General features: G+C 49.0%; 1 protein-coding gene across 1 annotated transcript; it reads left to right on the forward strand.

Moving 5' to 3' along the window:
* Positions 1-328: 328 nt before the first annotated feature.
* LOC122393398 (Golgi resident protein GCP60-like) lies at positions 329-26,929 on the forward strand. The gene is made up of 12 exons (XM_043389353.1): positions 329-500; positions 1,418-1,603; positions 1,829-1,970; positions 3,466-3,606; positions 4,059-4,178; positions 14,880-14,967; positions 15,930-16,173; positions 16,609-16,761; positions 17,086-17,210; positions 24,299-24,464; positions 24,775-24,902; positions 25,231-26,929. The coding sequence occupies exons 2-12, from the start codon at positions 1,465-1,467 to the stop codon at positions 25,312-25,314; spliced, it is 1,530 nt and encodes a 509-aa protein (XP_043245288.1). The 5' UTR covers positions 329-500; positions 1,418-1,464; the 3' UTR covers positions 25,315-26,929.
* The last annotated feature ends 728 nt before the right edge of the window (positions 26,930-27,657 follow it).

Genomic DNA, 27,657 nt, shown 5'->3' on the forward strand with positions numbered 1-27,657 from the left:
GAAGGCACACCGCTGCGCCTATGCATTTCAGAATGGCCTTCGCCGTTAAATTTAATTGCGTTACATTACAACAATGCATAAAATATTTATAAAACATTTTTCTCAGACGGGATAAGCTGCGAAATATCTTGGAATAAGCCGTCTGCCATTTAGGCTTGCATTACTATTTGAGATCAAGGGCCAAGGTCATGCAAAGTGTTGCATATAAAAGCTGATATATTATATCTACCCTGTGCGTTTCCTAATGCACTTTATCGACTAGTCAAACCTTACAATTACATTACATTTACGGGTGTTACAAAATGCAAACAGCTTACTGATAATTTTATTGCAGTGTTTTAGGGCGTGTGATACGTGTTTATTGCTGTCCTTGGTTGCTGTTGCAAAGGGCCGGCGATTTACAATATTTTTGTGTTTTTTTGGTGACGAGTGGTGGATGGTGAACGATAAAAATATATTCAGAAATTGGAAGAGTTCTTCGACATATTTTTTTACTTCTGGTTAGTATTGGTTGAGGTTCATGCTTTTACCAAACTGACCGATCAAGATCTCGGCAACGAACGTCGGACTTGACAAGTGACACGCCCTGGAAAATGTGTAAAAAACAATTCAGTTTAGTCCAATTAGGCTAATACAGGCTTGCAGGTTTATCAGATTTTAATAACAATTGCAAGCTCCATCCTCATTATTAGTTTGTGTATTTCTGCTGCTCAAACACATAGGTTGCCGTGTAGGTAATTTGCGTCATGCTCATTCATTGGTTTTAATCTCTTTTTTTTTCATCCAGAGGGCTGTTCACGGGCAATATACCCTGGTTCACGGGCACCGCACACTGCTGAGTGCAGTGTGTGCAGTATGTGCAGCAGGCATGGGGGTAGGGGAGGGATAGTCTGTATGATGCCACCCGGCTGAGTGCGGTGGACCGCACACGGCCATCACTGCATCCCGTCCCAACTGGCCACAGCGGTCGCTGTGTGCACTGATGGAAGGCTGACATAGGGGCGCAGTGGGCGGAGCTTGGAGCCTGTGTACGGTCCTACCGCACACAGGGCCCATGAACAGCCCTCAGTGTGAAAATGTTGTTTGTAGTGGGAATGAAGGCTGCATTTGATAACTCCCGGATTGGGATGACAAAGATTTTACAGCTTCAGGGCCAATGCAGTTTGATGTTGGCTCTGCCTGTGACTATCAAATGACATTGGCCTGGATGACTTAGAATTGTTGTTGTCTGGAAGTTTGCCTTAAATCTTTTTTCCAGTAATATGGGATGACCGTCACTGAAAAAAATGTTTTATCACTCCAAGGTTCAAAGCTGTGTACCTACCTAACTTTTTTTAGTTAAGTGAGCTATTTGTGTTTGTCATTCTGTTGTTCTGTTCTTTTCCTATTATTTTCATGTAGCATTCTTTCTCTGCAGCCTGGTTGAGACTGTTGGTCTTCTAGCCACCCATCAGTCCAGCCGCAATGGCCACAGATGATGTCAAGGAAGCCACTGAGGGTGTTGGAGCACTTAGTGTCACTGAGAAGGCCAGCAATAGAGTCTCAGAAAAGTGGGGACTTGAGCTGCAGCATCTCTACCACTTGGCTGTCAAGTTTTACAAAGGTGAGATGACTTGCTGGAAGTGAATACTTTTGTGACACGACATGTAACCTTGTTTTGATGGAGACAATGCTGCCTCACTTCTTTCTATAATATGGCATGATAAGAAAATACTAGTGTGACAAATACTACATCCACATTCCACACCTACCATATGACTTGTACTTAAGAGATTGTCTGGCTGCACCTATCTGTCAATTAACCTATGCTGCATGCTCTATCTGGCAGACAACTCTGGCAAGGTGCTGCAGCCGAGTTATGAGCAGAAGCTGCAGCTGTCGGCTCTGCAGCAGCAGTCAGTCCACGGACCGTGCCGGCCGGACGCGCTGCCGCCGCTCGGAGTGCTGGACGTCATCGGACGCGACCGCAGGTCAGTACGGGCGCACGTCGCCTCGGCTGGTACATGCCCTGAGCAACCAGTTGAAGCATTTTCAAGTTTCATCACGTTGACGCCAACGGAGGACTTATGGGCGCCGACGCAGACACTGTCGAAGACACCATCGTCTAATTCTGCTCCATTGCCACCATCGAGTTGAGGCGAATGGCTCGAACTGCTCAGACAGTTAGAGATGTTTCATCGATGCATATTTGTTGATGACTTGATGACTCAACAACCAACATGCATTACCCATGTGTTTACCGATGCATTGCCCGTAACATTGTGCTACCATTGTCTGCTATCGTGAGCTCGGCAAAAACTTTTGCATTTTGCACTCATTCTGCGCTAGCGTGCGTTTAACGCATATAAACTATGCTATTTGGAACACTTTGTGGTTTGTCATGTAATCTCTTAGATGTCTTTTTCCACAAACAATCAAGAACGGCCGGCAAGACATTTTATAAGCAGAAGCGGTGGCTAGCATTGGTAACGTAGCCATCATTCGAGACCGTCGGCTATCTAGTCAGATGAGGACAGGTGCTTGTCCACAGCGTATTTCTCACGCGGCTTTTACGTAACGTGGAAGCTCCGAGGCGGTAACGCGGAAGCTCCGAGGCGGTAACGTGGGAGCTCCAAGGTGGGCTGGTGTCAAATAAACACAAATAAACACGACGCCTTCACGCGCGACCTCAATGGACTCTGCTCGGAAGTTAAATTTCACCGATCCTCCACCAGATGGCAGGAGCTGAAACCGACGTAGTTTACGTGGCACGTCTCAAACGTCATCAATCAGTATCAACATGGTCATTATATGACACCCTATGAGAAGCGCGGCGTGAATGAACATCCTCGCCCTTGCTCACTCTAGCCCTTTACTCTGCTTAGCTAGGCTGACGGGCGGCTACCTACTTATTTTTCCGTTTGGGCAGGCATTAGGTGGACGTGTTCTACCTTTGCTGACATATTTCTCCGTCTAGAGACACAATTGATGGGTGTGTGCTGCCCCGACTGACATATTTCTCCGTTTAGAGACACACTTGATGGATGTGTGCTGCCCCGACTGACATATTTCTCCGTTTAGAGACACAATTGATGGGTGTGTCAGCTGCCCCGACTGACATATTTCTCCGTTTAGAGACACACTTGATGGATGTGTGCTGCCCCGACTGACATATTTCTCCGTTTAGAGACATAATTGATGGGTGTGTGCTGCCCCGACTGACATATTTCTCCGTTTAGAGACACACTTGATGGATGTGTGCTGCCCCGACTGGCGACTGACATATTTCTCCGTTTAGAGACACACTTGATGGATGTGTGCTGGTGTGCTGCCCCGACTGACGCATTTCTCCGTTTAGGGACACACTTGATGGATGTGTGCTGCCCTGACTGACATATTTCTACGTTTAGAGCTGACGCATTTATCCGTTTAGACACGTACTTGATGGATGTATGCTGCCCCTACTGACATATTCTCCTTTCACAGACAGGCGTGGCAGGCGCTCGGTGAACTGAGCCGACCCGAGGCCATGACTCGCTACATTGAGCTGCTAGACTCTGTGTGTGCTACGTTCCGGCCGTATGCGGAGGCACACAAGTGTGACCTGGAGGCCAAACAGCGGAAACTGTAAGTGATGGTGGGAGGTGTGGGTGGGAGGGTGGATCTCTGTGCTGGCGGGGATTGAGCGAGCGAGCAGTGTGCGAATGTAGTTTCCCATAAGGGTGCAAGATTTCCAAACTATCAACTGAGTTAGTCCAGTAAGTCAGGTGGTTGTCCACGTGCCAGTCAGTCCTGCAGCTCGTGTAGCATCTAGATTGTCGGTGTGACAGGTAAATGAATCGACTGTGTCTTATTTCTGGTCATTTTTGTGTACTGGCCAGCTTCTGCTGGCAGACCTGACCGCTTTTTTTGCTTCATCTTGCCGACCTTGTTGGCATGAGTGTCGCGATACATTTGATGTAGTTTTGCTCCGATGTGTGTTGTAACATCTACAGCTGAGACATACGAGTATTCAATGCCATGTATCCTGTGACATGCCCCTGTATGTGACCTCGGCTTTAACTCTTTCCCCGGGACAGAGAAGAGGCGCAGAACTCTGCCCGCCAGGAGCTTCAGGAGCAGGAGGAGGGTCGCCAGCGGCTGGAGCAGATGGCCATTCAGCAGGAGCAGGAGGAGGCTAGGAGACAGGAGGAGACCAAGTAAGGAGCCGGCGACAGAATCGCGCAGAGAGAATTAATAGGTGGAGGCGGAATGAAATGATACTTCAAGATCGGCACACTCGCTGAGTACCTACCATGTCTAACTACTAGTATGCGGATAGTCAGGCATATGATTTCATATTTTCTACCATCATGTACCCAGAATTTACCGATCGGATCTTAAAGGTCAGGATTTGCGCAACAAGCTTTGTGTTGCGGAGGCTCTGACAGGGGAAATATGCCATGAAAACACTGAGCATTTGATATGAACTTTGACGTAAAGGAGACGCAATGGAGCTTTCAGAAGTTTTATTTTAAAAATCTTTGAAACTCAAAGTCACTCTTGCGTTTCATCCTCGCAGATTTGGTTAGCTTTGTTCCACGAATAGGGCTGATTGTTGAAAACACGCCATGCTATTCAGCTGAAGTTAAATGAAATGCAAGTTGTGCCACATCGAATCATTATTTCCAAGGTTTGCTTCCCCGCAGTGACTGCGGGAAAATTTCGCTGATGTTTTAATGAAGTTGTGGGCTGTACTGCTTTGTGCTTTACAGTTCGCGCCTTGGCTGTTTTCGACGACGCGTAATGCAGCTGTGGCGTCGTGCTCACAAACATTGCCACCCGAGACATTAATTCTGATCGGGAGGTTAGATTGTAATTGGAGAGCTGATGGAAATAGGACCACACCTAGTTATACCAATTGTCACCTGCCACGCAGTGAGACGCGTGGCAGCCATTAGTGGCTAATTGGCTCTAGATGGCTCGCTAGTTGGCTGACAGATCTGCTGTCAGACCGCAGCTGCTACTTATACCGCACCCCTCCCCGCCCCGACCCTCCCTCCTGCGTTGTGCCCCCTCATGAGGCCCGCTCGCGCTAGTCCTCCGCTCATTCCGTTAACCTTCCGCCTCCCCGTCGCGTCGCCGCCGTCGTTCGTCGTTCGTCGGTGGCGGCGGCCGCTGTGACCTTGAGCAGCGATCGCTGATTGGTGGCCGCCAGTTGAGCGGTGGCTGCCATTGGTCAGCGCCCCCGGTGTTCTGTTCGGTGGTGGCAGTTCCTCGTGGCTGTGTGTGGTTGAGGTGCCGGCGGTGGTGGGCGGCCGCCTGGAGAAGTGAAGTGGACGGGATTCATCTAGGAACAGGTTAGAGTCGTGTGCTTTCTTCCGCCTTCGAACGTGTTGGGTCCAAACGGCATCCCTGACGCTTGTGGTTATGTAGAGGCAGGTCGTGGGATGTCACTGATTTTAAAACGGGTCGGCTGGCCAGTGGCTGATTGCTACGTTTTGTCTAAATAGTAATTGGAAACGTGACACGAGTACCGTATTATTCGCTATTGCATGTAAATATTATGGCTTTTTGTTAGCTTCGGGCTAGTTGTACGTGGTCCGTTTTTTATCTTTCTCTTGATATGACTGGTCAGAGAGCATTAATATTTCACGCACGCATATCTAATATCGAACAAAACCTGGACTCTGCATACAAAATTGGCAGCCCAGTCGTGAGTACCTACGTCATAAGTCGTGCTCAAACTCCAATCGCCTAAAAACTGCGAGTGTGCGAGCGGGCCCGCGCACTAATTAGCTCTCCTATAGCAGTGCTTGATGAATTCGCGCTCACGCTGGAACGCAGTTTTAGGCGTCAGAACTGGGCGGGCTTACTGGATTACGAGTTGACTTTGCTGGCTGAGCCCAGTGATCTAGGCCCCCGCCCCTGCCCGTTTATTAATTAGATCGGTAGAGTAAATGTGTGACGTGCTTTTGTTACGCGATAATTGCCTTTGCAAGTATTTTAGTATAACTGTGGCGCTGCTGACCAAATGTCTGTGTATTCTTCCCGGCCTATTGAAGACGCTTGGCCTCTGCCAGGGGTCTCAAAATTATATGACGATCAATTAATCAGCTACGTCGGAGTATTAGCGGTTCAACTGATATGCTCGGTGCTTGATTTCATCCTCTCGGCTTTATCCGCTTTATCTGAAGTATTGTTCTAGCCAAGTCCTAGCTTTCAGGCATATTCGATTCTTCTTCTCTTCGGTTTATTTATAAAGCTAATTCGAGTTATTGAATATTGTTGAGGACTCTGATGTTTAAGCGTGTAACTGAACAAACACCTCGCAGTCACAGACTCTACGCCCGGCTCACCGGAGCGACTTCAACACAAAGTGGACCGACCTTACGGCATGGTATCTACATACCCGCTCTTCTTGATCGGTGGCTGACTTTGTGCTCGAGTGCCATCTGTTTTCATGTAACAACGCTGGTCACGTTTGCCAATAGCGTGCTGAATGATGGACGGCCCAGTTACTCTGTTAGCAAGCCTGGGATGGCTGGCTCTATCAATGGATTGTGTTTACTGAACTCCAACAACTCGTCCAAGGGTAACTCCAATTAAAGACGGTATCAAACATCAAAGTAATGCCTGGAACATTATGGGGATTGCGCTTGTGGAGCTTCAGTTGAGCTGTCCCCGGCCTTTGAAGAAGTTCTCTGTTTGCAACCAAGGCATTCACTTCAATTATAGGACTTATTTGAAGTGTTCATTCCGAAGCTTTTCAAACATCGGCACCGCCGTTCCAGCACAGTATCCGCGGCGTCCCATATCCCATAGCGACGCCCTGCATCAATATACAGCGCCGCTATCAGTCCGGGACAATTGGGGACGTGTTGGCCGCGCGTGCCGCCTGGCTCGCTCAACTGGCCGCCGCCCGGCTGGTCCGTATCGGTTGCCGGTAATCGGCATTGTTTGCGCCTGATAGACGGGCTCCGGTTCCCAGTGGTGGCTGTCTGTGACGACCGCTAACGAACACTGCTGCCTTCATGGCGAGCTGCTATGTGTAGATGTGAATTTTTTATCGGTATGCTGCTTTGTGATGAGGCGGCGCGGTGCGAAAGGAGTCAACATATTCGGAAGTCCTTAATCAGTATGGCTCACTGTTATCTATGTTTTCGTTATGATGCATGAGTCGACGCTTTTAGCTTTCCAGCGTCGATAGAGGGTGAGTCATGAACTGCTGAGTCATATTTAGATACAAAAGCATGCATTAATGTCCTACACATTATAGCATTATTGTGATGGAGCCTTCCTATTTCGGTTCAGCGTGGATCAAGTTACACATGCTCGTCGATACATCCCCGACAAATGGATTCAGTTCTCCGATTTCATCTCCGTTTGTCGCTTAGTGACCGCAGCCGGCTTTCTGCCTCGGTATAAACACAAAGTTGCCGTGGAGACGTGCGCCTTGGCTGGATGAATCCTCGAGAATCCCACTGAGCCCGGCTGACGTAGTTTCAGTTAATGTTGACCGAAATAACTTCTCCAACAAATCCACGAGTCTGAACTCCGACGTCGGCCACGTTTGTGGAACGCCAGACTCGCAAGTCAAAGCCTTCGGTCACTTACAGCTATGTATAGCAATCTGTGTCGTCTGCTTCAGAAGGTACCATGAGCGAGAAATCTGAGTTGTGAATAGCGTTATTTCTGAACGGTCGCCGTCGACTGCCAAGTGCCACCCGACTCATCCGATGTCCGATTTATGGTTCACACTCCGAGTGGAGCATTTGATGACGCGCTACAAAAGACCAGGATGCGGGCTCGCGCAAATGGACACGGTTATTTACTCTCTGTTGGGCTATTTTGTTATTGGTGGCCGTGATGTAGCTTTGCGAGAGAGATTGAACTTGATTTATGTGGAGGGATGTAACATTTATATGAATTAGTTTTGATTGACTTTTGATGCATTTATCATTCTTTCACTCCGAAATGCGATTCCGAAGTGAATTAATCTTTCAGCTGGACTTCTGTTGTTATGAACTCTTCAGCATGTGGTGTTACAGCAGTGGATTTTCCTTAAAGGGACTATACCACCTTCTAAAATGTTGTTAAAACCAGTTAAATTGTGCCCGACTTTATAGATTGGATGACCAGGAACACGGTTCTGGCATTTATTTTTCATTAAACATCTTAGGCTTCCCATATTCCAAACACAAACTTTCAAATATGTGACGTCACAGCCCAAAATTACCTCCTTCCCCAGGCCACATTACTGTCATAAAGCTGATTCTTTTTACTCTGTAGGCACCACAACAAAGTTCAGACCAAGTTTTAAGCGATTTTTCAACGAACAAACCCATTTAAATCAGAATGACTAAACGAGGTGACGTCACACTAACGGTCGCTCCATGTTGAAGATAGGGCCTTGTACAAGGCCCATTGTCAAATGAAGGGAACGAATTTCTTCAACACCAAGAGGCCGCGGGGGTTGCAACCTAGATAGATAGTGGTTTCTGAACCTCGCCGCAAACTTGGCTATCTCAACTCAAACCCCATGTTAAAGGTGGGATAGTCCCTTTAAAACATCAAATGCCTTTGCTCGTAATGTTTCTCGTAAGGCAACTTCAGTACCTTGGTACCTATCTGCGTTTACGCTTTCCATTGTCCGTTTTATTTTCGCAACTCACTGCTGTCTGCCTTCATCCGCCTTCGTCCGTCCGTCCGTCCGTCCGTCCGTCCAACACCTACCTACGCCTGTCTATTCCCCGGCCCGTCCATCCGTCCGTCTGTCCGTCCGTCCGTCCATCCGTCCATCCATCCATCCATCCGTCCATCCCTCCCTCCGCCCGTCCGCCTGTCCGTCGGCGGGCGGCTCGGTCGGTGTGCTCCTGTCCATTGATCCCCGATCGACTGGGCGCTGTGTTCATAGAGAAAGGATCAGCTGGACGCTGTGTTCATAGAGAAAGGATCGGCTGGGCGCTGTGTTCATAGAGCAATGAGCGGATCGCCGATCGGTACTGTGTTCATAGATAAATGAGCGGAAACCGAATCGGGGTCTGGGCACAGCGACAGACGCCGGAGCGATGTCAGGGGTGGCAGACGGTGAAGCGGATGCATCGTTTTTAACACTGATATGGACACTGGTGATGACACGTATACGAACTCTTAAACTGACACATGTAATGCATGAACACTAGCGTTGACAACGATACTGGCACCGATACCAACACCAACACCTATGCAACTGTGGTACACACTGACCAATAGTGACAAGGTGACTATACCTTATTCATAGCTATCTCGATGGTTCGACACATACGCATTGATTTTATGAGACAAAGACCGACATCAACATCATCATTCTGGACACCTCTCTATTGATCCCTGAGACCTGTGCAATGATTGTTGACGTGTGCTGTCTGGTCCCGTATCATTGGAATGCAATCATAGCGCCGCCTTGCCTGATTGGACGGGATGGCTGTCAAAACTTGTTGACTGCTTAGTGGAAGGTTCCGCGGAGATGAAACAGTTTGTTGCAGACACTTCTGATGTGATTTTGGCGCAGTGCAGGGGCCGGTGATGAAACAACACATTGTTGAACCCGGTTCTTGTTCCCTTGTGTGTGGGCGTGCTTATGCGTTGTTAATGCTCGTAGAATAGGTAGTCATTTGCGTAATGGTCTCCGATTAACCCTCGCCCGCACATGCCATTTTCCCATCCTAGAACGCACATGGGGGGGGGGGGTGGTTGCCACCCCCCCCCCGCGCCATTTCGTTCCTGTTGGAGATAGAGCTTAGCAGTAAAGACCAAAAAGATTCTTTGGGAAGAGACGAATCCAATGATACCCAGTTTTACCTTCTCAGGTCAGTCATTGACCTTCCAGGTCAGGTCAAACTAAAAAATGTTGCTGTTTTGGGTCACCGTTGGATATCAAGTGCGCTGCTTATCAAATACCGATGACGATGCTGTTTTCTGGTGCCGAGCCAGCTAGAACCTCTTTGTCACACTATCCGACCAGAATTTTGCTGCTGAGGTCATTTCAGGTCAAGTTAGGTCAAGGTCAATTATATGTGTTTGTATGTCTGTGTGTGTCTGTGTGTATACTGATGTGTGCACCGATTGTATTTGGTTCCATATCACATGAAATCATGATCTGAGAAGCTTTTACCAAAAATGCAGTCAAAAAACTTAACAAAAAGTAAATTCAGCTTGCCTAAAACGCAATTATCTTAGATGACCTAGGTTGACCTTGACCCTGACCTTGACCCCTGTACATCGTCGAACAACATGTTCCATGATAGGTGGGAGGTAAGACTGGCAAAAAAGGCCGAAATCAGGGTGTCAAAAGCTCACAAGGCCCATGGCAAACGCAAGATGTTGAGAATTGGCCATTTGGGTCATGACATGACCTGAAAACAAGGTCATATCTCCGAAACCAAAAATCACAGAAACTTGAAATTTTCAGTGGACATCAAGAAAGGATAGACGAGCAGCTATACGAAAAATCAGCCTTCTAGCTCTAAAAATGTTGAGTGCAGAGCAGAAAGACTGCCTGGGGGGGTGGCAACCCCCCCCCCCCATGTGCGGGCGAGGGTTAAATCAGGACTGAAACTTCAATGGGGCAACGGCACTACATTTGGCCATTTGTCTCCGTTCTCTGTGATAATAGGTAATGCTGTCCCGTTTGCCGCAGTGCACGGCATGATAACGCTGTGGAGACGACAGATGCCAGGGCTCCCACCGCTAACCTGGCTCTGGGCAGGGTCGCTCTTCACAGCAGCTATGTCTTCTTGAATGGTACCGATACATGCCACCGTGCTGTTCTCTCTCTTGCTTTTCAATTAGACAGTCTTATTTAACTTAATGACTAATTGAGCTGTAAATGAAGCGGCCCAATTCAGTTTTGGATGCTGGTCCGGTGACTGTTCTTATTTGAACCGGCGAAATACACTGTCATTCCTATCTCGCTGGAATCACACCTCGACCTCTCACGTTTTCCATCTCACACCTCTGTTTCATCTGCCGTGCTGAAATACCTTCGTGTCGTTGCTGGCCGTTCGCGCCTGCCTTCTCACAACTCCCGTGTAAGCTTACCGTGGGTCGTGAGCGTCTCAGCCATAATGGTTTCGGCTCCTTTACTGCTGACACTGCCGGCTTCGCTCAGTTTCCCAGCGACAAAGACGTGGCGCGACCCCGCTCGTTCCATTTTCACATTTTGTCGAAAGGGCACAGTCTTGCCTCTGCTGCCGTTCCCTAAAGGTCACCGAGGTCGTGGGGTACTGCTCGCCTGAAATGCAAAATCATATATCTCGCTAATGAGCCCTTCACACTGGACAGGCTGGCACCAGAGTAATCTGCCGCCTGACAGGCCGCGGATTGAAATGGAGGCGTCGATGCTGGTTTATGTTTTTATGTCGGACTTGGCTGCGATGACCAGCTGGTGTGATCGAGTGATTTGAGGAGATTATGGCTGTCGGTAAAACTCGGCAGCTTTTGTCATTTTTCAGTCAACAAGCGTATTGTTTCGGATATTGGGATCCCGGAGGGCCTTGCATAATCTCAACTCTCGAGCTTTATTGTTTGTGATGAGTTTGGCAAACGTAGGCCTAGAGCTGATGTTGATCGGCTGCGGTGTTCCTTGAGACCGATCCTACCTTACATGAATCATGGAACATTAAAACCCAATATTCGAGAGCGGGCAAATATCATTTTTTACCATGTGACGGTGATCCCTTTAAAATGTCTAACAATGTTAACTGGAAGTGCAGCCTCTGCGTCGTCACTGCCTCCTTCTCCCTCCAAGGGTTCCGTCACGACCCGATGGTTGGGGGGGGGGGGGGGACGAAGGCCGTTTGAAGTCGATTCTTTCCATGCAACACCCATAGGCGTAATGTTAAAAATGTAAAATCCCTCCGTCCCCCGGTGGCGGAGCCCTTGTCTCCCTCCTTCATCTTTGTCTTTCCGAGACCTTACCCACCATGGGCGTAAGAACCTCACAAAAAGTGTGTGTGTGTGGGGGGGGGGGGGGGGGCAGCGAAACTTCAATGTCACTTTGTGAGAGCCCAATACCCTATGAAGAAATTCTTTGCAGTTTTGTGCTCATCTCACCTTGCTGAACCACTTCCTGCTCTTAGTTTTGTATTTAAATCAAAAATAAACATTTTACTAAAAATGGCTGAAAAGTGGGGGCATGGCCATCCCGCCTATCCCTGCGCCTATGTTACCCACGAACTAGGGATGGATCGGTGTGTGCGTGACATGACCCTAGACACTGTTCTTTGGGGAGGCGATCGACTTCGACCCGCCTTTGACCACGCCGTGGGCTCAATAGATCGTCCACCGGCACCGCGTCGTCGATCCTAATCGTTATTAGAGACGGAGGGGCGGTCGACCGGACCAGCATCAGGGCGGGAAGGCTCCCCTTGCTTTGATGGCATGGGGTCAAACAGGGGTCACTCCTTCCGCTGTGATGGACAGGGCCGGAGAAGGAACAGCTCCTTTTGCTTTGCAAATAGTTTCAGTAGCTCTCGATCTGTTGGGGCCCACGCCGAAGAACGAAAACTCCTCTGTTTCCACTGTGTTGCGTTGTTTGTGCTGACGACTACCTGGTTAGGCTTTCATTATGGGTTCTGGCTTTAGCACGGGAGAAACTGCAGACAACTGCTGACGTCTACCATCTGTTGCTTTAGTTTACCTGAGAGCATAATTCGACAATTACTGGAAACGGATATGGAAGGAGAGTGTCAATGTTTATATTCGTGGGTATGTGTTTGTTTATCTGTGTGGGAGAGGCAAGCGCTGGTTTCCAGTATCTACCCACCATCTCTTTTGATCATGTGTAAGGGAAGGGATAGTAGACGGGTCCGAGGATGTGCGAGTCATGACCAAAAGCGACCTGAGCGTCGAGGCGGAACTTTTCGCTAACAGGCGACTGGTTTAGAGGTCACGATTCAGTGGTGGAGTATCGGCCAGAAGAAGCGCTATATGGCTGCAGGTCCGTGCTTACATGCCGGCCTCAAACAAACTAGACTCAGGCACAAACAAACGGCGCTATACAAGCGGAACATGGGTGGCGAGGGCCTTCTGACGACGGGCGGGAGGGGACGCGGGGCGACCCTGGCTGCTACCTGTGCTTATCAGAGTCTTTATCCGTTGTCACCATTTTTCCTCAGATAGATTGACCCGATGACCGGCCAGAGAACCTTCGCCGGCCGTCATTGCTGTACGATGGCTGGTTTGAGAGCCCTGAGAACACATTCAGCCCTGAGATGACACCGAGAGCGGCTGTGGTGGCGGTGATAGCTTGGTCTGATTCCGAAAGACGCATTAATGGAGGAACGGCGATTTCGTCCTGCCTCCGTCCATACCCTCCATATGGAACCGGTACAACCACTGTGTCCTGTGTCCTCTGTATCCATTGTGTTCATTTTTGTAAGCATTGTGTCCACTGTGTCCCGGTGTCCAGTGTCCCTATGTCCTCTGTGTCCGCTGCTCCCCTGGCTGCTATGGTCCTCCCCTCTCGTTCCATAATATCGATGAAGATGAGATGGGATCAGCCGCGGAATGGACGACGCTCCCGGGATTGCCTGTCGGTGTTGGTATATTGTTGACCTTAGTTATTGCTGCGGCTCCTGGAATATCGCCCTATGTGGAGGGCGTTGTGGAAAATTTCATTTACAGGCATAACCTGTCGCGGCTTTCGAACATGTATTAGTTCCATGGAATGGAATGGAGCTTCTGGTTTATATATGTCGCCTCATATATAAAATGAATGGCCTGCAATTTTGAAACGAGATATTGGACATGGTATCTCCAAGGTCCACCTCGTGAACACGTGGTATCTCCAAATTCGTCTCGTAATGAAAACAGAGATTACGCTTCACATGTTATGCCCGAAGTGAAGCTTCATATTCGTACAAAAACACCCTCCAAACCATTCGAATAATTACATGTGCCATCTTGTGTTTCCCTCCGGTATTTGTGGTGGTACCGCACAGCTCGGCGCGTGCGATAATTGACCGATACGGTCCGTCCGTGCCGTCCGATTCCCGATATGGCCGCGGGCTCCGACCTCCCGTTGATTCCCATCGGGCATTGATGGGCCGCTCGCCGCCGACGGGTATTGGTCTGACAGGCGATGGCTGGTGTCTGGCGCTGGGTGGCGTCGGAGGTCCGTTATGGTTTCGGATTTTCAGTGATGGTGTCTAAGGTCTGTGTATTTGAGGTCTGTGATGGTTTTTGAGGGTCGTGGTTTTGTGTGCGGTTTGTGATGATGTGTGATGCTTGTGGTAATGTGTGAGGGTTGTGATGGTTTCGGACTTTCTGTTATTGTTTCGAAGGTCTGAGATGCTTGAGGTCTCCAATGACTCATATTGACTAAGGCCGTCATGCTTGTGGTGTCCGTGTTGGTATCTGCTGTGGCTCCTTGGGCTGTGTCATGCCGCACACACGGTGTGTTGCCGGACGACCCCAGTCCTGGCTCAGCTGGGTCGCGGTCGGCCTGACATCAGCGCGGCGGCCGGTCGCGGCTGGGACAATAGCCGACTAAGCTGTCTCCATTACGGGGCTCGGACGGCCGGGCAGCTCCGACGGGGCTGGCGATCCCACAGACAGACTTACTGGGCTCGGCGGTCGGGTAGCTCCGCCCGGGGCTGGCGATCCCACAGACGGACGGACATTTGCGGCGAGGTCATATCTCACTGACATTGACTGATCCCACGGACTGATATCTGGTTTCGCTGAATCTGACTGATCCGACTGAAGACGCAAATAGTCCCGGAACGGCACAGTCTCGCTGGGACTGATTGGAAATGCAGACACACATATCTTAGCAGACATTTCCGACATGACTGCGTCTCTCTGAATACATCAGTGCAGCGCCGTCTGTGTCATATCGCTCCCATGTGTAATTGTGTGGCTTTCTTTGCCGACAGGCGACACATCAAGGAGGCTCTGAACCAGCAGACGCGGGCTCAGTTTCGGGCCTACGCCGAACAACAGTACCCGGGCAGCCCTGATCAGGTGAGACGGCTGCTAAAAAGAAACTTCCTCGCGAAAGTTGTCCTCTCGAAGAATGTGAACTATCCTAATATTGGCCACATTCCTCCGTGTTGCGCCAGCTCCGTGCTTAATTTGGAATACGGCAGTGCATAACTGCATTACTGTGTCCAACCAGTCGGGTCGCGCCCTACGAATTCCCAGTCCGTGGCTTGGCTGAGGGCAGGGTCGGGCGAAGAGCTAGTAGTGTGGATGTGTGTCAGGTGTAGTCTATTCACACGACAGTCGATGACGGGTCGACACTGTCCTGTCCTTCCTGTCCTATTTTGTCATGTTCACCGTCTAGGTGTCCAGCTGTCCTGTTCTCTCCTGTGGCTGACCGATCCCCTCCTTATGTGGTGGTGGCCACCATCCTGTCCCTTTCTGCCCTGCGGCTGACCACCCTCCCCCGTCCCGCATTCATTAGCCTCCGGAGTGCCTCGCTGCGGTATACCGCGTGGGCCGTGTGTTGTGGAGACGGTGCGCCGAACAGCCGGATCCTGGCTAGACTGAATACTCAGCTGAATAACCGACTGAATGCCCGTCTGGGCAGCGGTCAGCGGCTCAGCGGTCAGCGGCTCAGCGGTCAGCCCTCGCTGAGGGATGGCCCCCCGCCGCGCCGGCGGCTCTGGTTTATTAAGCGGACATGATACCCAGTAATTGAACGTCGGCGATCGGTCCGCTCCTCCAGTATCGACCCATGTCAGGACCCAATCTTGTATGATAATGTGCGGCTTCTTCGGTAAAGGTTACCGCCGCGACTGGCCGGATGTGTTGTGACAGTGCAGCGCGTTGTTCGTGCGGGAAGGGGGGTCACACTGTCAGCTCAGAAAGAGGACACCTGACACCTTTCCGCTCAGCGGCTGGAAGAGAACCTGCTAAGTGTTTGCGCGTCCTGTCTGTAGCCGGTTTTTCAACTGACTGCGTGTATGTTTGTGTGTCGGCAGCAAGCGGTGCTGATCGAGCAGCTTCAGGAGCAGCACTATCAGCAGTACATGCAACAGCTGTACCAGCAGCAGCTCCAGCAGCAGCAACAGCAGCAGCAGCGACCGGCGCCGGTGGAGACCAGTGGAGGCGGGGCGGCCGAACCCCAGTCGGTTGGGGCGTCCGAACAAGCCGCAGAGCCGGCCGCGTCCGCTGTGCCAGCCGCGCCGGCTAGCTCACAGGGCGACGCTGCCGGGACGGGGACAGGTATGAACCTATGAGAGAGGGGAGGGAAAGTTAGAGGGAGAGGGAGAGCGATAGGCTATCCTTAGCTCATCTCCACATAGTGGGTCAGGCGGTGCGCTTTGTGGTCTGATGAGTGATCGGTGGAGGCTAAGGGACGACTTCTGCAGATGCTAAATCCGGCTGGTCACTGTATGACCCTCGCATTCTGACTGAGAGTGATGTACCCTATTATTGGCTGGAAGTGCCGCTTGCAGGGGAGTTTGTTTACAGTACGGCTACAGAACTACAGATGACCTCCCGGCGTAACCCGTGCCCTGACCTTGCTCTTACCTCTATCCCGCCGTAGCCGTGTTCTGACCACAATCACTACTGTGACTCGTGCCCTAACCTCTCCTGTCATATCCCGTGTCATGACCTCTTTCCCTAAGTTGACCGTGCCCCCCTCTCCCCCATCAGGAGCCGCAGTGCCTCCCCCAGTGAGTGCCGCCATGGCCGCCGTCCAGACCCCGGAGACGGAGGCTCTGCTGGAGTCGGGAGCCGACAGGTCACTCCGGGAGACGGACGGACTGCTAGCAGAGTCGGCGGGCGAGGAGTCCGACTCCGGAGACGGTGAGTCATGAGGGAGTTAGGACTGTCAGGAGGTTTGGGGTATCGAGTAAATAGGGGCACTGTGGGTCTCGAGGGGTGGAGTGGATTGGTCGGTGGCACATCGAGAGTCGGTCTCTGGCAACAGTGGGCTACAAACAGGGTTCTAGGCTGGGAGTTGCTGTGAGTAAGATCCCAGAGATCGCAAATCGAACTCCTGGGACGGTGATTCATAAACTATGGATGTGACTTCTAAGTCGGTTCACATTTGTATTGTTGATGTAACACCGACGTCTCGCTAGTTTCCACTGACATCTAACCCGTTCCACCCGGTTATGTTCTCTGCAGAGCATGTTCCGGACGTCGGCTCTGCCAGTATGTGGACGCGCAAGGACCTTGCCGAGTTCAAACAGGCCATCAAAGCCGAGGGAGGTGACGCAGTACTCAAAGTTGGTCACGGAGAGACGGTCACGGTACGTGAGGGGGACGGATGGGACTCGGTGGGACGGTGGTGGGACGGATGGGACGGTGGTGGGGTTTGGGTGGGACGGTGGTGGGGCTTGGGGGCGGGACGGGAATGAGTCTCGGTGGGACTCTGTGGGATGGGCGAGGCTGACTTGGTTTTGTGAAGTGCTCTGTGATACGTATGGAGAAATGGCACGCTGGCAAATGCAGGATATGACATCCATTCGTCGTATTTCGGCGTTTTTACTGCCTCTGCGCCAGACTGGCAGCCCGACGCCGAAGGGCTCTAACGGGACCTTGTTAAGAACGGATCGCGTGATTACTGCCTTAATCGGAACCCATTAGCGTGTTTAATTAAGTTTATGACGGGAGAGTTTATTGCGTTTCCAGGCGCTTAGCTGCCTACAAACTAGTTGCGATACCTACTTGTTTTTTCACTGTTTGAACCCTTTAGTATGTCAACTCTAGCTGAAGTTTTTATGTTTTTCTTCTACCTTTACGACTAGTCTGACTCAAAAATGTAAATAAATCAAAGTTTTTGAAGTAAACGTCACATACTGAACTCACTGACTGATTGTCGAAGAGAGGAAGGCTTGTTACGGAGCGAGCGAAGCGAGCGTAGTCTTTCCTTAGATTAACGGAAATTTCTGAGTATGAGCGGCCGGCCGGCCGGCCGTGGTCACGCTTTTGCGAGGCTTATATCTCAGCAACCACTTGACCGATTTACACGCGGTAATTTTTGTAGGGTAGCTTCATTCCTTCTACCAAGTATTGGACTATTCCCGATGCATGTGGGTGACCCCTTATGCACGTGCCACGTGCAAAACGAAGAGGTGTCACTTTTGTAATTGTTGCAATATCTCGGTAACTACTGGGCCGATTGCGCTGAAAGTTGGCATGTAGGTAGGCACTCACTAGGCAATGCACAGTGTGGCCAAATTGGCAATGTTGTGGGGAAATCCTCCCCTAATGAAAAGGATAATGACATCCTAAAAATTGGGAAAAAGACATCCTCACGACTTTTTCACTTAAATATATCATACTGTTCTGCAAGCATCAATGTGTTTGGCAACTTCTTGCTAGGTCATAAAATACCTCTGTCTCAATGAGCGCCAATTTGAATATAGGCATATACAATGTTAAGCAATATTCATATTCTTATGTTCTGGCAATATTGATATAAAATATAGGTCGAGGTATGTATGCAGCAACTGCAAGACGTATGGAAGAAGACAAATGCAAGACCGAGACAGCATGGCATTAGCAGTTGAAATCAGCATGCATTGCTGATGCTGCATGGGTGATGTGATTGTGACAAAATAAAAACTGCATTATATTCCAGTGTCTTGACTTTTGGAGCTGAGTTTGTACCTACCAAACAACATGCACAGGTTTGGTAAGGAAATCACAAATTGAATTGTACAAACAACTAGGCTATTTCAATTTCAATTTCAAGCTCACCCAGCGCAGATACAGCATATAGCCTTGGACCAGACTCGGATTAATATACAATAGTTATCAATTGATCGCAAAGAATAAAAGCAAAACTAAGCTCAAACACAACCACTGAAAATCAGGATAAGCGCAAACCCCTCGGACACAACACCAATGCATCCACAGCGTCCACAACACAAGCAGTCGTTCGAGATTCAAGGCCATCAAAGACACAATAATCCCCTGTTGACTCTTCATACATCATGCACCACCGCCCTGGCGTGCTTTGTTCAGCCTGTGACGTCACCGGTGGCCAAAAAGGAAGTCGTTATCGGGAAGTCATAATCCCGAAGGAAGTCGTTATTTTCCCCCTAACAACCCCTAACTTATAATGACGACAGCACCGCTAATTGACCAAACCAAGACGAGAAAATGAGATAATACGAAAGAAAATGAAATAATACATTGCATACGCGGTCATTTTCTTGGAAAATTTGCGAAATGCTTGTTTTTGAGCCCAGTAAACTTCCGTCATTTTCATGCGAAAAATCCGCTGATTTTGCGGAAAAAATGGCTTCTGAAGAAATGAAATTGTTAATTCCCAGGCTCATTTTACGAGCTAAATGTTATACAAAGTGAAAGAAAATTGATGAATTATGCCCACCTATGCATCAAAACTGATATTAAGCCCACAATACTCTATTTTGACATGTTCAAATATAATGACATCCTTCGCCTGTTTTGGCGAAATTCTACCCCTAACAACCCCTAACTTCAACTCTTCGCCAAACTGTGAAAAACCATTTTTGTGATTTGGTATTCACATATATCATGCTCCATCGATTTCCCTACAATATTATCATCATTTTACCGGCTGTATTGTCTTAATTTTCACGTTTGGCTGGCTTTCGTGAGCCGCTGTTTTAGGGATGTCGGAAGTTTTTCTGCCGAAAATCTCTGAAATCGTGTGACGTAATACGGAGGCCGCGAAGTTCGACAGGTGCGTCGAGATTGATAATCTTGTACAATATTTTGTAGACGAGGAAAACCGAAACATTTGCTCCATACAAACGATTCGAGAAATTAAATTGAATAGACAAGCAGTGTTGTGTTGTGGCCTTGTTGCCTTATTTCAATTTCAGTATTTGATAGAAGCGTAATAGAACTGATAGCAATACTTGCAAGCTATTAGTCAATAAGGTACAGGGACCTAAGACCTTGATCCTGGAAAGATCTCAATTAAAGTTGGGATGATGTTGGTCTATGCATGCACGTTTGTTATTTGTAGGTGGAGAGCGTAGACTGAGATTGCTTTGGAGAAGCATGGAACAGGAACACAGCCTCAGGTAAGAACGTTTATCAGCATTTCGAGCCTTTAGCTCTTGCCATCATCAGGAATCCGCAACCGAAGCTGGATGTTGAGCTCATTCACAAATATATAAGGCATCAGTTAAAATTTCATTTGTGTGCATCTGTTATTTTATCTGATTTGATACATTCATATACTTCAAAAATGCATATTACCTAAAAACAACAACCAACCAACAATCAGAACTCAGAAGAAATTTCCAGTGATGTTGGCTGGTTCCGTTAAGTTAATTATTAATATTTTGGATTAGCACCTCAGCAATGACATTGTCATTGCTAGTAAAAACCCTCTAGTTTCAAAGATTTTTCATTACCAGTTACCACCCATCTACTCTGTGCATTCTGACTGAAAGAAATGTAGGCATCTGGCCAGATTCTTACATATTGATATATTTATATATAGGTATCTGGTATGATAAAATTTGGTTTATGTGTAGATAGGTTGTGGGCTTAAGGTTGTAGGTTGTAGGTAATAGGTTTTGAGTTGGGACAGCCAGGTTGAAAGTTTTAGGTTGGTAGGTAGCTAGGTAAGGTTAGATCAGGTTAGGTTATGTTCAAAATATTCACTGGACTTCATATTCACATTTACTAAAGATTTCTTATATTGAGGGGTGATCTGTTAATATTGGACATTTGACGAAATGTTAATGTGAAGGCAGATGCGATGGGTATGTAGATTTCATTACATCAATCATTGCTTTAGTGTGTGAAAAATCTTTATGAAGAAAATGCATTCTGGCATTTGCAAACACCATTTGAACTATGATGATGTATTGAACTGCTTCATTCTGAAGCCTGATCTGATTCAGATGGGAAGTACCTTGACCTAATCTAATCATTTCAGGGATTTGGAGCTGTGTGTAAATTTAAAGCGATCTACATTTCTAATTCAACATAACTAGGCACTTATTCATTGCAAAACACTACTTATAATTGCAGTGGTACCTGGGTGAGGGGTGTTTTAATTTATGAGGAAAATACTGAGCAATATACATTATGAAATCTTTTCAACTTCACAACAACTGCATAGTACATTATGGCGACATCTATTGAGTAGGTTGTGGTGTTTACAGAGCCACCTACTGGCAGACATCCAAAACGAAACAACCAAGACGCACCGTGTACTATGCGTTCAGACTCATAATCGAACTGATTGGTGAATTGGCCCCAGTCAGTCATACCACCATTCGTGACTCGTGTGACTGATTTGTGAACCTACCATAGACTCCTTACCTGCAAAGCATGACAATCTCGATGAGATGTCGGCGTGAATGCACTCAGCTAGACGCTGGTGTGTTGTACAGCACAACTGATCCGCTGTCGTGTGGTAAGATTTTTTTTTTTTGTGCCCAACCAACATGGTATCGTGAACTTCGGTGTGAGACTGAGCACATACCCTGCTGTGCTAGGAAAAGGAAATGATAGGGTGAACTATGAGACCCACAACAGGTTGAGCAGGGAATAAATCGCCGTGTGTTTTTCCTTCAAACTCCATATCTGTTCTCCCGTAAATTTCCGACAGGTTGAAAAAAGCTTGAGAAAATACAGTGACTTGGTTTTCTGAAGTTTGTCTGTCTCAGCAGATCAAGCAATGTCAGAACAAGCTCACATGCTTGATACTTGATCAGGATCGAATAATTGATTGGACTTTTTAAATTGGATTTTTCGTGCTTCCGGGCAATTCACGGGAAGAAGATCAGGGTTTGGAAAAAACGCGTCGAAATGACCGGCTATGGTGTTTTCCCCTAAAAAAGTGTGATAGGCTGGTAAATATTTTATGACCTATTCAGTAATAGCTCTAGGTCTTGCTAGATGTAGGTGTGTTTTTCCAGCTCTGTTAGCTCTGTTCCGTCGGGCTGGTGCGGACTCATCACCTTAGTTGGTGCAGCTCGCCGACATATGTTGTCTCGTCTGGATATGGATTTGCGATCTGGCCAGCGATATAACGGTGACAAAATGTGCTCATCTCATCCGTTCGACCAACTCTTCTAGTTCAGTGTTACCCAGCCCAAAAAAGATCGGCGATATGGACGTTTCGGTACCTTATTGCATTTTATTTTCCCTTCAGTTGCCGTTACTACACACAGTAATGAGTAAATTCATCGCACACATTGAACCCAAGATCACAGTTGCGGTTGGATTCTGGGATATGCACTAGGACATTAATGTCGAGGATGACATCGGGAGTTGTACTGGCCACTGGCCATATCGGTCAACATTTTATATTAGTGATAACTTTTCTTAGTTCTCATAATCGATGCAATTCTGATTCTTATACTGATGCAATGTTGATACAATAACTGATTCAGAAATGGTCGTATAGTCGATTAATTCGATTGATTCGAGAGTAACCTATTAAACACAGCACTATGCATTTACATTTTATAAAACGTGAATAGGTATGCAGTATGCGCAGCTGTATCTTCGGGGAGCAGACGTCGGTGTCCGAGGTCATCCGGCAGTAGGGATCTTGATGGATTCGTAGGTTCACGATGATGACAGGAGTGCTTGGAAATTGGAAGGCTCGCGATCTTCTTTCAGGAATGGATGAGGAATATGCCTGGAATAGAGTAAGGAGAATCAGCATCGGGAAGGTGGTGGTTGGCAAATGACCAGTGGCCGTTGAAGTTGTTCCTATTAAACGATTGTCTTAAAAAGGATTGCTATTTCTACATATGTATCACTGAAGTGCTTTCTTCAAAGATACATCAGTACTGAATGTTAGTAAGGCCATTTCCCACCTTTCCTATGAAAATTAGAACTTAAAAAAATCAGTAGACCATTTTTCAAAAAAATAGTTACATCCTCTGGCGGCTTTTTTTCTACATCCTCCCCAAACGCAAAATGGATTTGGCCACACTGGCAATGCATATCCATGTGCCAGAGTTGGGGTGCTGCTGCACGTGCGCACGTGCAGGGGTCGATTCCAGATCTCGAGAACGGCTGGACCGATGGCGCTCAAATTTGGTACATGGCTAAGGACCGGTTAGTAGGGTGCCGTGCAAAAGTCAGTTGGGACCCATTTTGCACGTGCGCACGTGCAGGGTGCCGCTTCCAGATCTCGAGAACGGCTGGACCGATTGTGTTCAAATTTGGCACATCGCTAGAGACCGGTTAGTAGGGTGCCGTGCACAAGTTAGCTGGAGGTACCCCCTCGAAATTTCGCACGTGCAAGGCTCACCCTCTCGCTCGCTCCGTTAATCGCCCCAAAAGGCGTTATACTGGTTTATGCTCTTTGAAAGTAGATCACAAATGTCAGTTGCTCTTTCGCTGAATTTTTGTTACTCGACTTTGATAGGACTCATACAGACACCTTATTTCCGACATACCACACCCTGGCTGTGTTCTGAGCACTTCAGGCGCCGACATGGTCCACCCGTACCCTCATCCGCTCATCTGGCTTAGTCCCTCTACACGCCTGCAACCGCTCTGTTAGGTCGGTGGTTGAACGCAGTGCACCGCTCGTTCCAGCCGGGCGCTCCGGGCATACTTGAGTTTCGCACCACGTCCCCGGAGCCCGGAGCGGCGGCCGTTCGCGGCGGGAGCGTTCGATAGTGGGATGTTCCGATGCTGGTATGGTGGGCTGTTCTGGGATCGTGCTCGTTGAGGTGACGAGGGGGTGGTTAAGGCGTCGCATCAGCCAAGTGGAGGCGACTGGAGCTGCCTAGGATAACGTTTATACAATGAACGGAGGGGACACATTAGATCGGGTATGGAGACGGTGTGGGTCCAAATTGTTGACTGGCTGCAATACTGGTTGCTTCAAAACACCTTTAGCGCCCGCTGTCACCGGCCATTAGGGTAGTGCGAAAACAACAGCAACCAAAGACAGCGTGAAATGGAACACTAAATGCGCCGTCGATTTGATAGTAGTTGTGAGTGTGCTTTGCTTTTAAAATGATTGATTTCTTATTAGTTTGTGAGTTTATAATGTTTCCAGCGTTCAGCTACCAACCTTATGCTTTTGAGATTTATAAATTGCGCAACAACGGACCAACCTGAACAGAAGCGCTATTGTTAGAGAACCGTGTGCAATGCTGAGCGCACACATTATCTCCCTTATGTTTCGCTAACTTTGTCAGTATTTCGCCGAAGAATGCATCAACAAACAGCAACTTTGTCCCGACGGCGCTTATTCTCCTGCCACCAACTTTGTTATTACAACTACCCACTGTTTACCAACCTCTCGTTCTCGTTATTACAACAACCGACTGTTAACAAAACCCACAGTCTCTCCTGCTCTCCGCCTCTGTCCTAACTAAGGAAGTAACCCTCCCTTTACCCTGTGGCGCAGATCCGCGTACCTACTCACGAGGATGGCACGTGTCTGTTCTGGGAGTTCGCCACGGACAGCTACGACATCGGCTTCGGCGTGTTCTTCGAGTGGGGTCCCTCAGAGGACAGCGAGGTGACCATCCACATCAGCGAGAGCGAGGATGAGGACGAGGACCCCGAGAATGGTGAGGACTGGAGAGGATCGGCTGAGGACCGACGGGTGAGGACTAGGGGCGGCCAGTTGAGGACAGTAGAGAGGACCGGGATAGGGGAATGACGGGATGGAGACTGGGATAGAGGAGGGGGTGGGAATGGGGTAATAATGGAGGGCTATAGAGAAGGCCGAATCGTGATTCCTGTTATTTTTCGTGACTGATATGAGCAGTGATAATGGGAATGTTGAAATTATTTTCTGACCTCGTGTGTCCCTTCTGACTCCATGTGCTGCTTTTGACCCCGTGTGCCCCCTCTGACCCGTCTGACCCTACTCCACAGCCGATGATCCGGAGCGGGGCGCTCACGCGGCCGCCGAGGACCGTCCGCTAACCACCTGTGTGATTCCCGTGTACCGGAGGGACTGCCATCAGGAGGTGTACGCCGGATCGCATGTCTACCCTGGCCAGGTGAGCACATCGAGGGCCTGTGGGGCAGCATAGCATAGATGGCGATGTCACTCGGTGGTCGAGGGGCGGCGGCGGCCTGTCGAGCTCTTAGAATTTGTCGGTCTCACATAAATAAAAAAAAAAAACGAAAAGTTTTTGAAGGATATTTGAGATTGTTTATTTGTATAATTTTGTCATGTATCATTGTGAGCCTCACTTCTAAGTTCGACCAATTATATGCCTATCCAATCCGTGAGTCTAAATGGCCCCCAGCCTATTTCTTCTGTTTCTGTGTACCGTGTAGCTATGCCGGGCGCTATCTGACGCGGCTGCTCCCACCTGTCTCCAGGGCGTGTACCAGCTCAAATTCGACAACTCCTACAGTCTATGGCGCTCCAAGACGCTCTACTATCGTGTCTATTACACGCGGTGAAAGACCCACGAGCGCTCACCCGGCTGTGTAGCGCCGCGGCGCCGGTCAGTGTGGGGTCTGAGACCAGACCATGGACCAGTCGCGGCAGATCAGACCATGGTCTGTGGTGTGGATGATCCAGCCCGGAGTGGTGGTGGGTGATCCACCGAGTTACCAGCGCTCTGAGGCAGCGGACCGCTGAGGCTACTGCTGTAAGGGCTGGCAGGTGGATATTGGTGGAGCGATGGGAACAAGAGGCTAGGTACTGTCAGAGCTGAGGTAGATTCTATGCTGTAGTGGTTTTAGCCGTGTCAGCGAGGACGAGAGACGTCTGTGAACGCTGGACTGTGGACTGTGGACGGCAGACTGGCGGCTGCCTGTGGACAGCTGGGAGCGAAGTGGATATTCCACACCGTTTTGTTGTACTGAGAGGTGGACGTCACTGTGCAATGTAATTATATGGGCAGGTGATGCTACGTTACACGGAATCCTGTATACTCACTAGTCACTGGGCCCACGGGGCGGTGGACTGTTGGATCGTATAGTATTGCCACCAACTGTCCCAGTGCCCTCTGCTGCTGCGGCCTTCTTTCCATGGCCCTCTCAGCTCCGCCAACGGCCATCCTAGTACCGTCTCCAGGCCCGTGCAGCTCTGCCCGTAGTCCTCCAGTACCGCTCTCCACCCTCCCATCTGTACTCTCTGGCGCTCGCAGCCCCGCCGGCCGTCCCAGTACCGCCATCTGCCCCTTTTAGCTCTCTGCAGTGATGCCAAGCCGACCTGATCGGCCGGTAGTGAGCCTTTCAGAACTATCACGGATGTCTCCCAGCTGACTACTCCGGCAGGGGAAGTCATCAGGTGACTGCACGGCGCCTCACAGACTGACCGCTCCACCTGATTGGACTAGAAAGAACGGAGATTGCGCCGCCGCTGCCGCCCGCCGCTGGTGGACGTTTAGCGGAAATGTGCAGTAGATACTGTATGCGGCACATACTGTATGGAGTCGTCCAGGAGGCTCATTGAGCCAATATACGACTCATTCTGTCCGGCCCATGGTCGGATCAGATCCCCGTGTCTCCTCTGCCCCGGGCATTTCATGTGTTGTTCTGTTGTTTTGTAGATGCTTATGTTGCGCCGCGTCGCGATTCGTGTCATGAATGGCGTGACTGTTTGGTGTTTGGGTGTCCCCCGATGTGTGGGGCAGGGCTAGTGTGAAACATGCTACAGGCACGCCGGGTTTGGCTAGGGAGAGGTCTTACTGTATCTTATGATTGATTGTGGGCAAGGCGTGGTGATTTTGAGAGCCGATCCGTCGCCGCCAGCGCCACCACTCATGTACTTGTGTTTCTCGGACTGTTCGTCCGAGGGCAGCACTGGTCCGGTGTTTGGCGTTAGTGGACGGGCCGTGGTGTCGCTTCTCTAGGCGTTCGTTGTCGCAATGGCTGTCCCGTTGACTGCCGTTTGCGTCGCAGCACCGTAGAGTGCTCAGAGGCTCTGGGCATTTGAGTCGTATGGATGAACGGGCTTTAAAGTGTATAACCAATTACATGTGTGAGTGTGTCCGTGGAATACAGCTATGTTGTATCTTACAGATGTGATGTTTTCTGTTCTGAATATTTATCAATATCATTTTATTGATATTTTTGTGTTTACTTTCGGAGGGAATACGGAGCCTTTTGGTCCCTTGCGTCATGAGTAGGTTCAAGGCATCGATACCACTAACGAATCTTCAAAAGCTTCTCTGGAGGCTTCCACGTATGTACCATGCAGCGATGAAAAAGGTAGCCCGAAAGTCGATGTGTGGGAACGCTTACATTGGCCTACAATTGAGGCTAGAATTTTGATGGGCTAAAGCAAGGCTAAAGGGCCTGAGACATTTATTTTTGTCGTGCCTATACAATATAAGTACATACAGTGAGGTATGCCATTTGAACGTTCGATGTTCCCGTTACCGATAATGTGTTTGAGGCGCGGCCAGGCTGCAGCAGACGGTTTAGATGGTGCTACGGGTAGGGTTACGGACAAAAGTACGTATCGCTAAAGTACGTAGGACAAAAGTACGTAAGCAAAAGAACGTAGGATTAAAGTACGTATCGCAGAAGTACGTACAGTATAAAGTACGTACGGACAAAAGTACGTCAGGGACAAAAGTACGTATCGCAGAAGTACGTACAATATAAAGTACGTATGGACAAAAGTACATCAAGGACAAAAGTACGTATCGGAGAAGTACGTACAGTATAAAGTACGTATGGACAAAAGTACGTCAGGGACAAAAGCTCGTATCGCAGAAATACGTACTGTATAAAGTACGTATGGACAAAAGTACGTCTGGGACAAAAGTACGTATCGCAGAAGTACGTAGG

This window comes from Amphibalanus amphitrite, unplaced genomic scaffold, assembly GCF_019059575.1.
Source record: "Amphibalanus amphitrite isolate SeventyFive unplaced genomic scaffold, NRLGWU_Aamphi_draft 000533F_arrow, whole genome shotgun sequence".
NCBI lineage: Eukaryota > Metazoa > Arthropoda > Thecostraca > Balanomorpha > Balanidae > Amphibalanus > Amphibalanus amphitrite.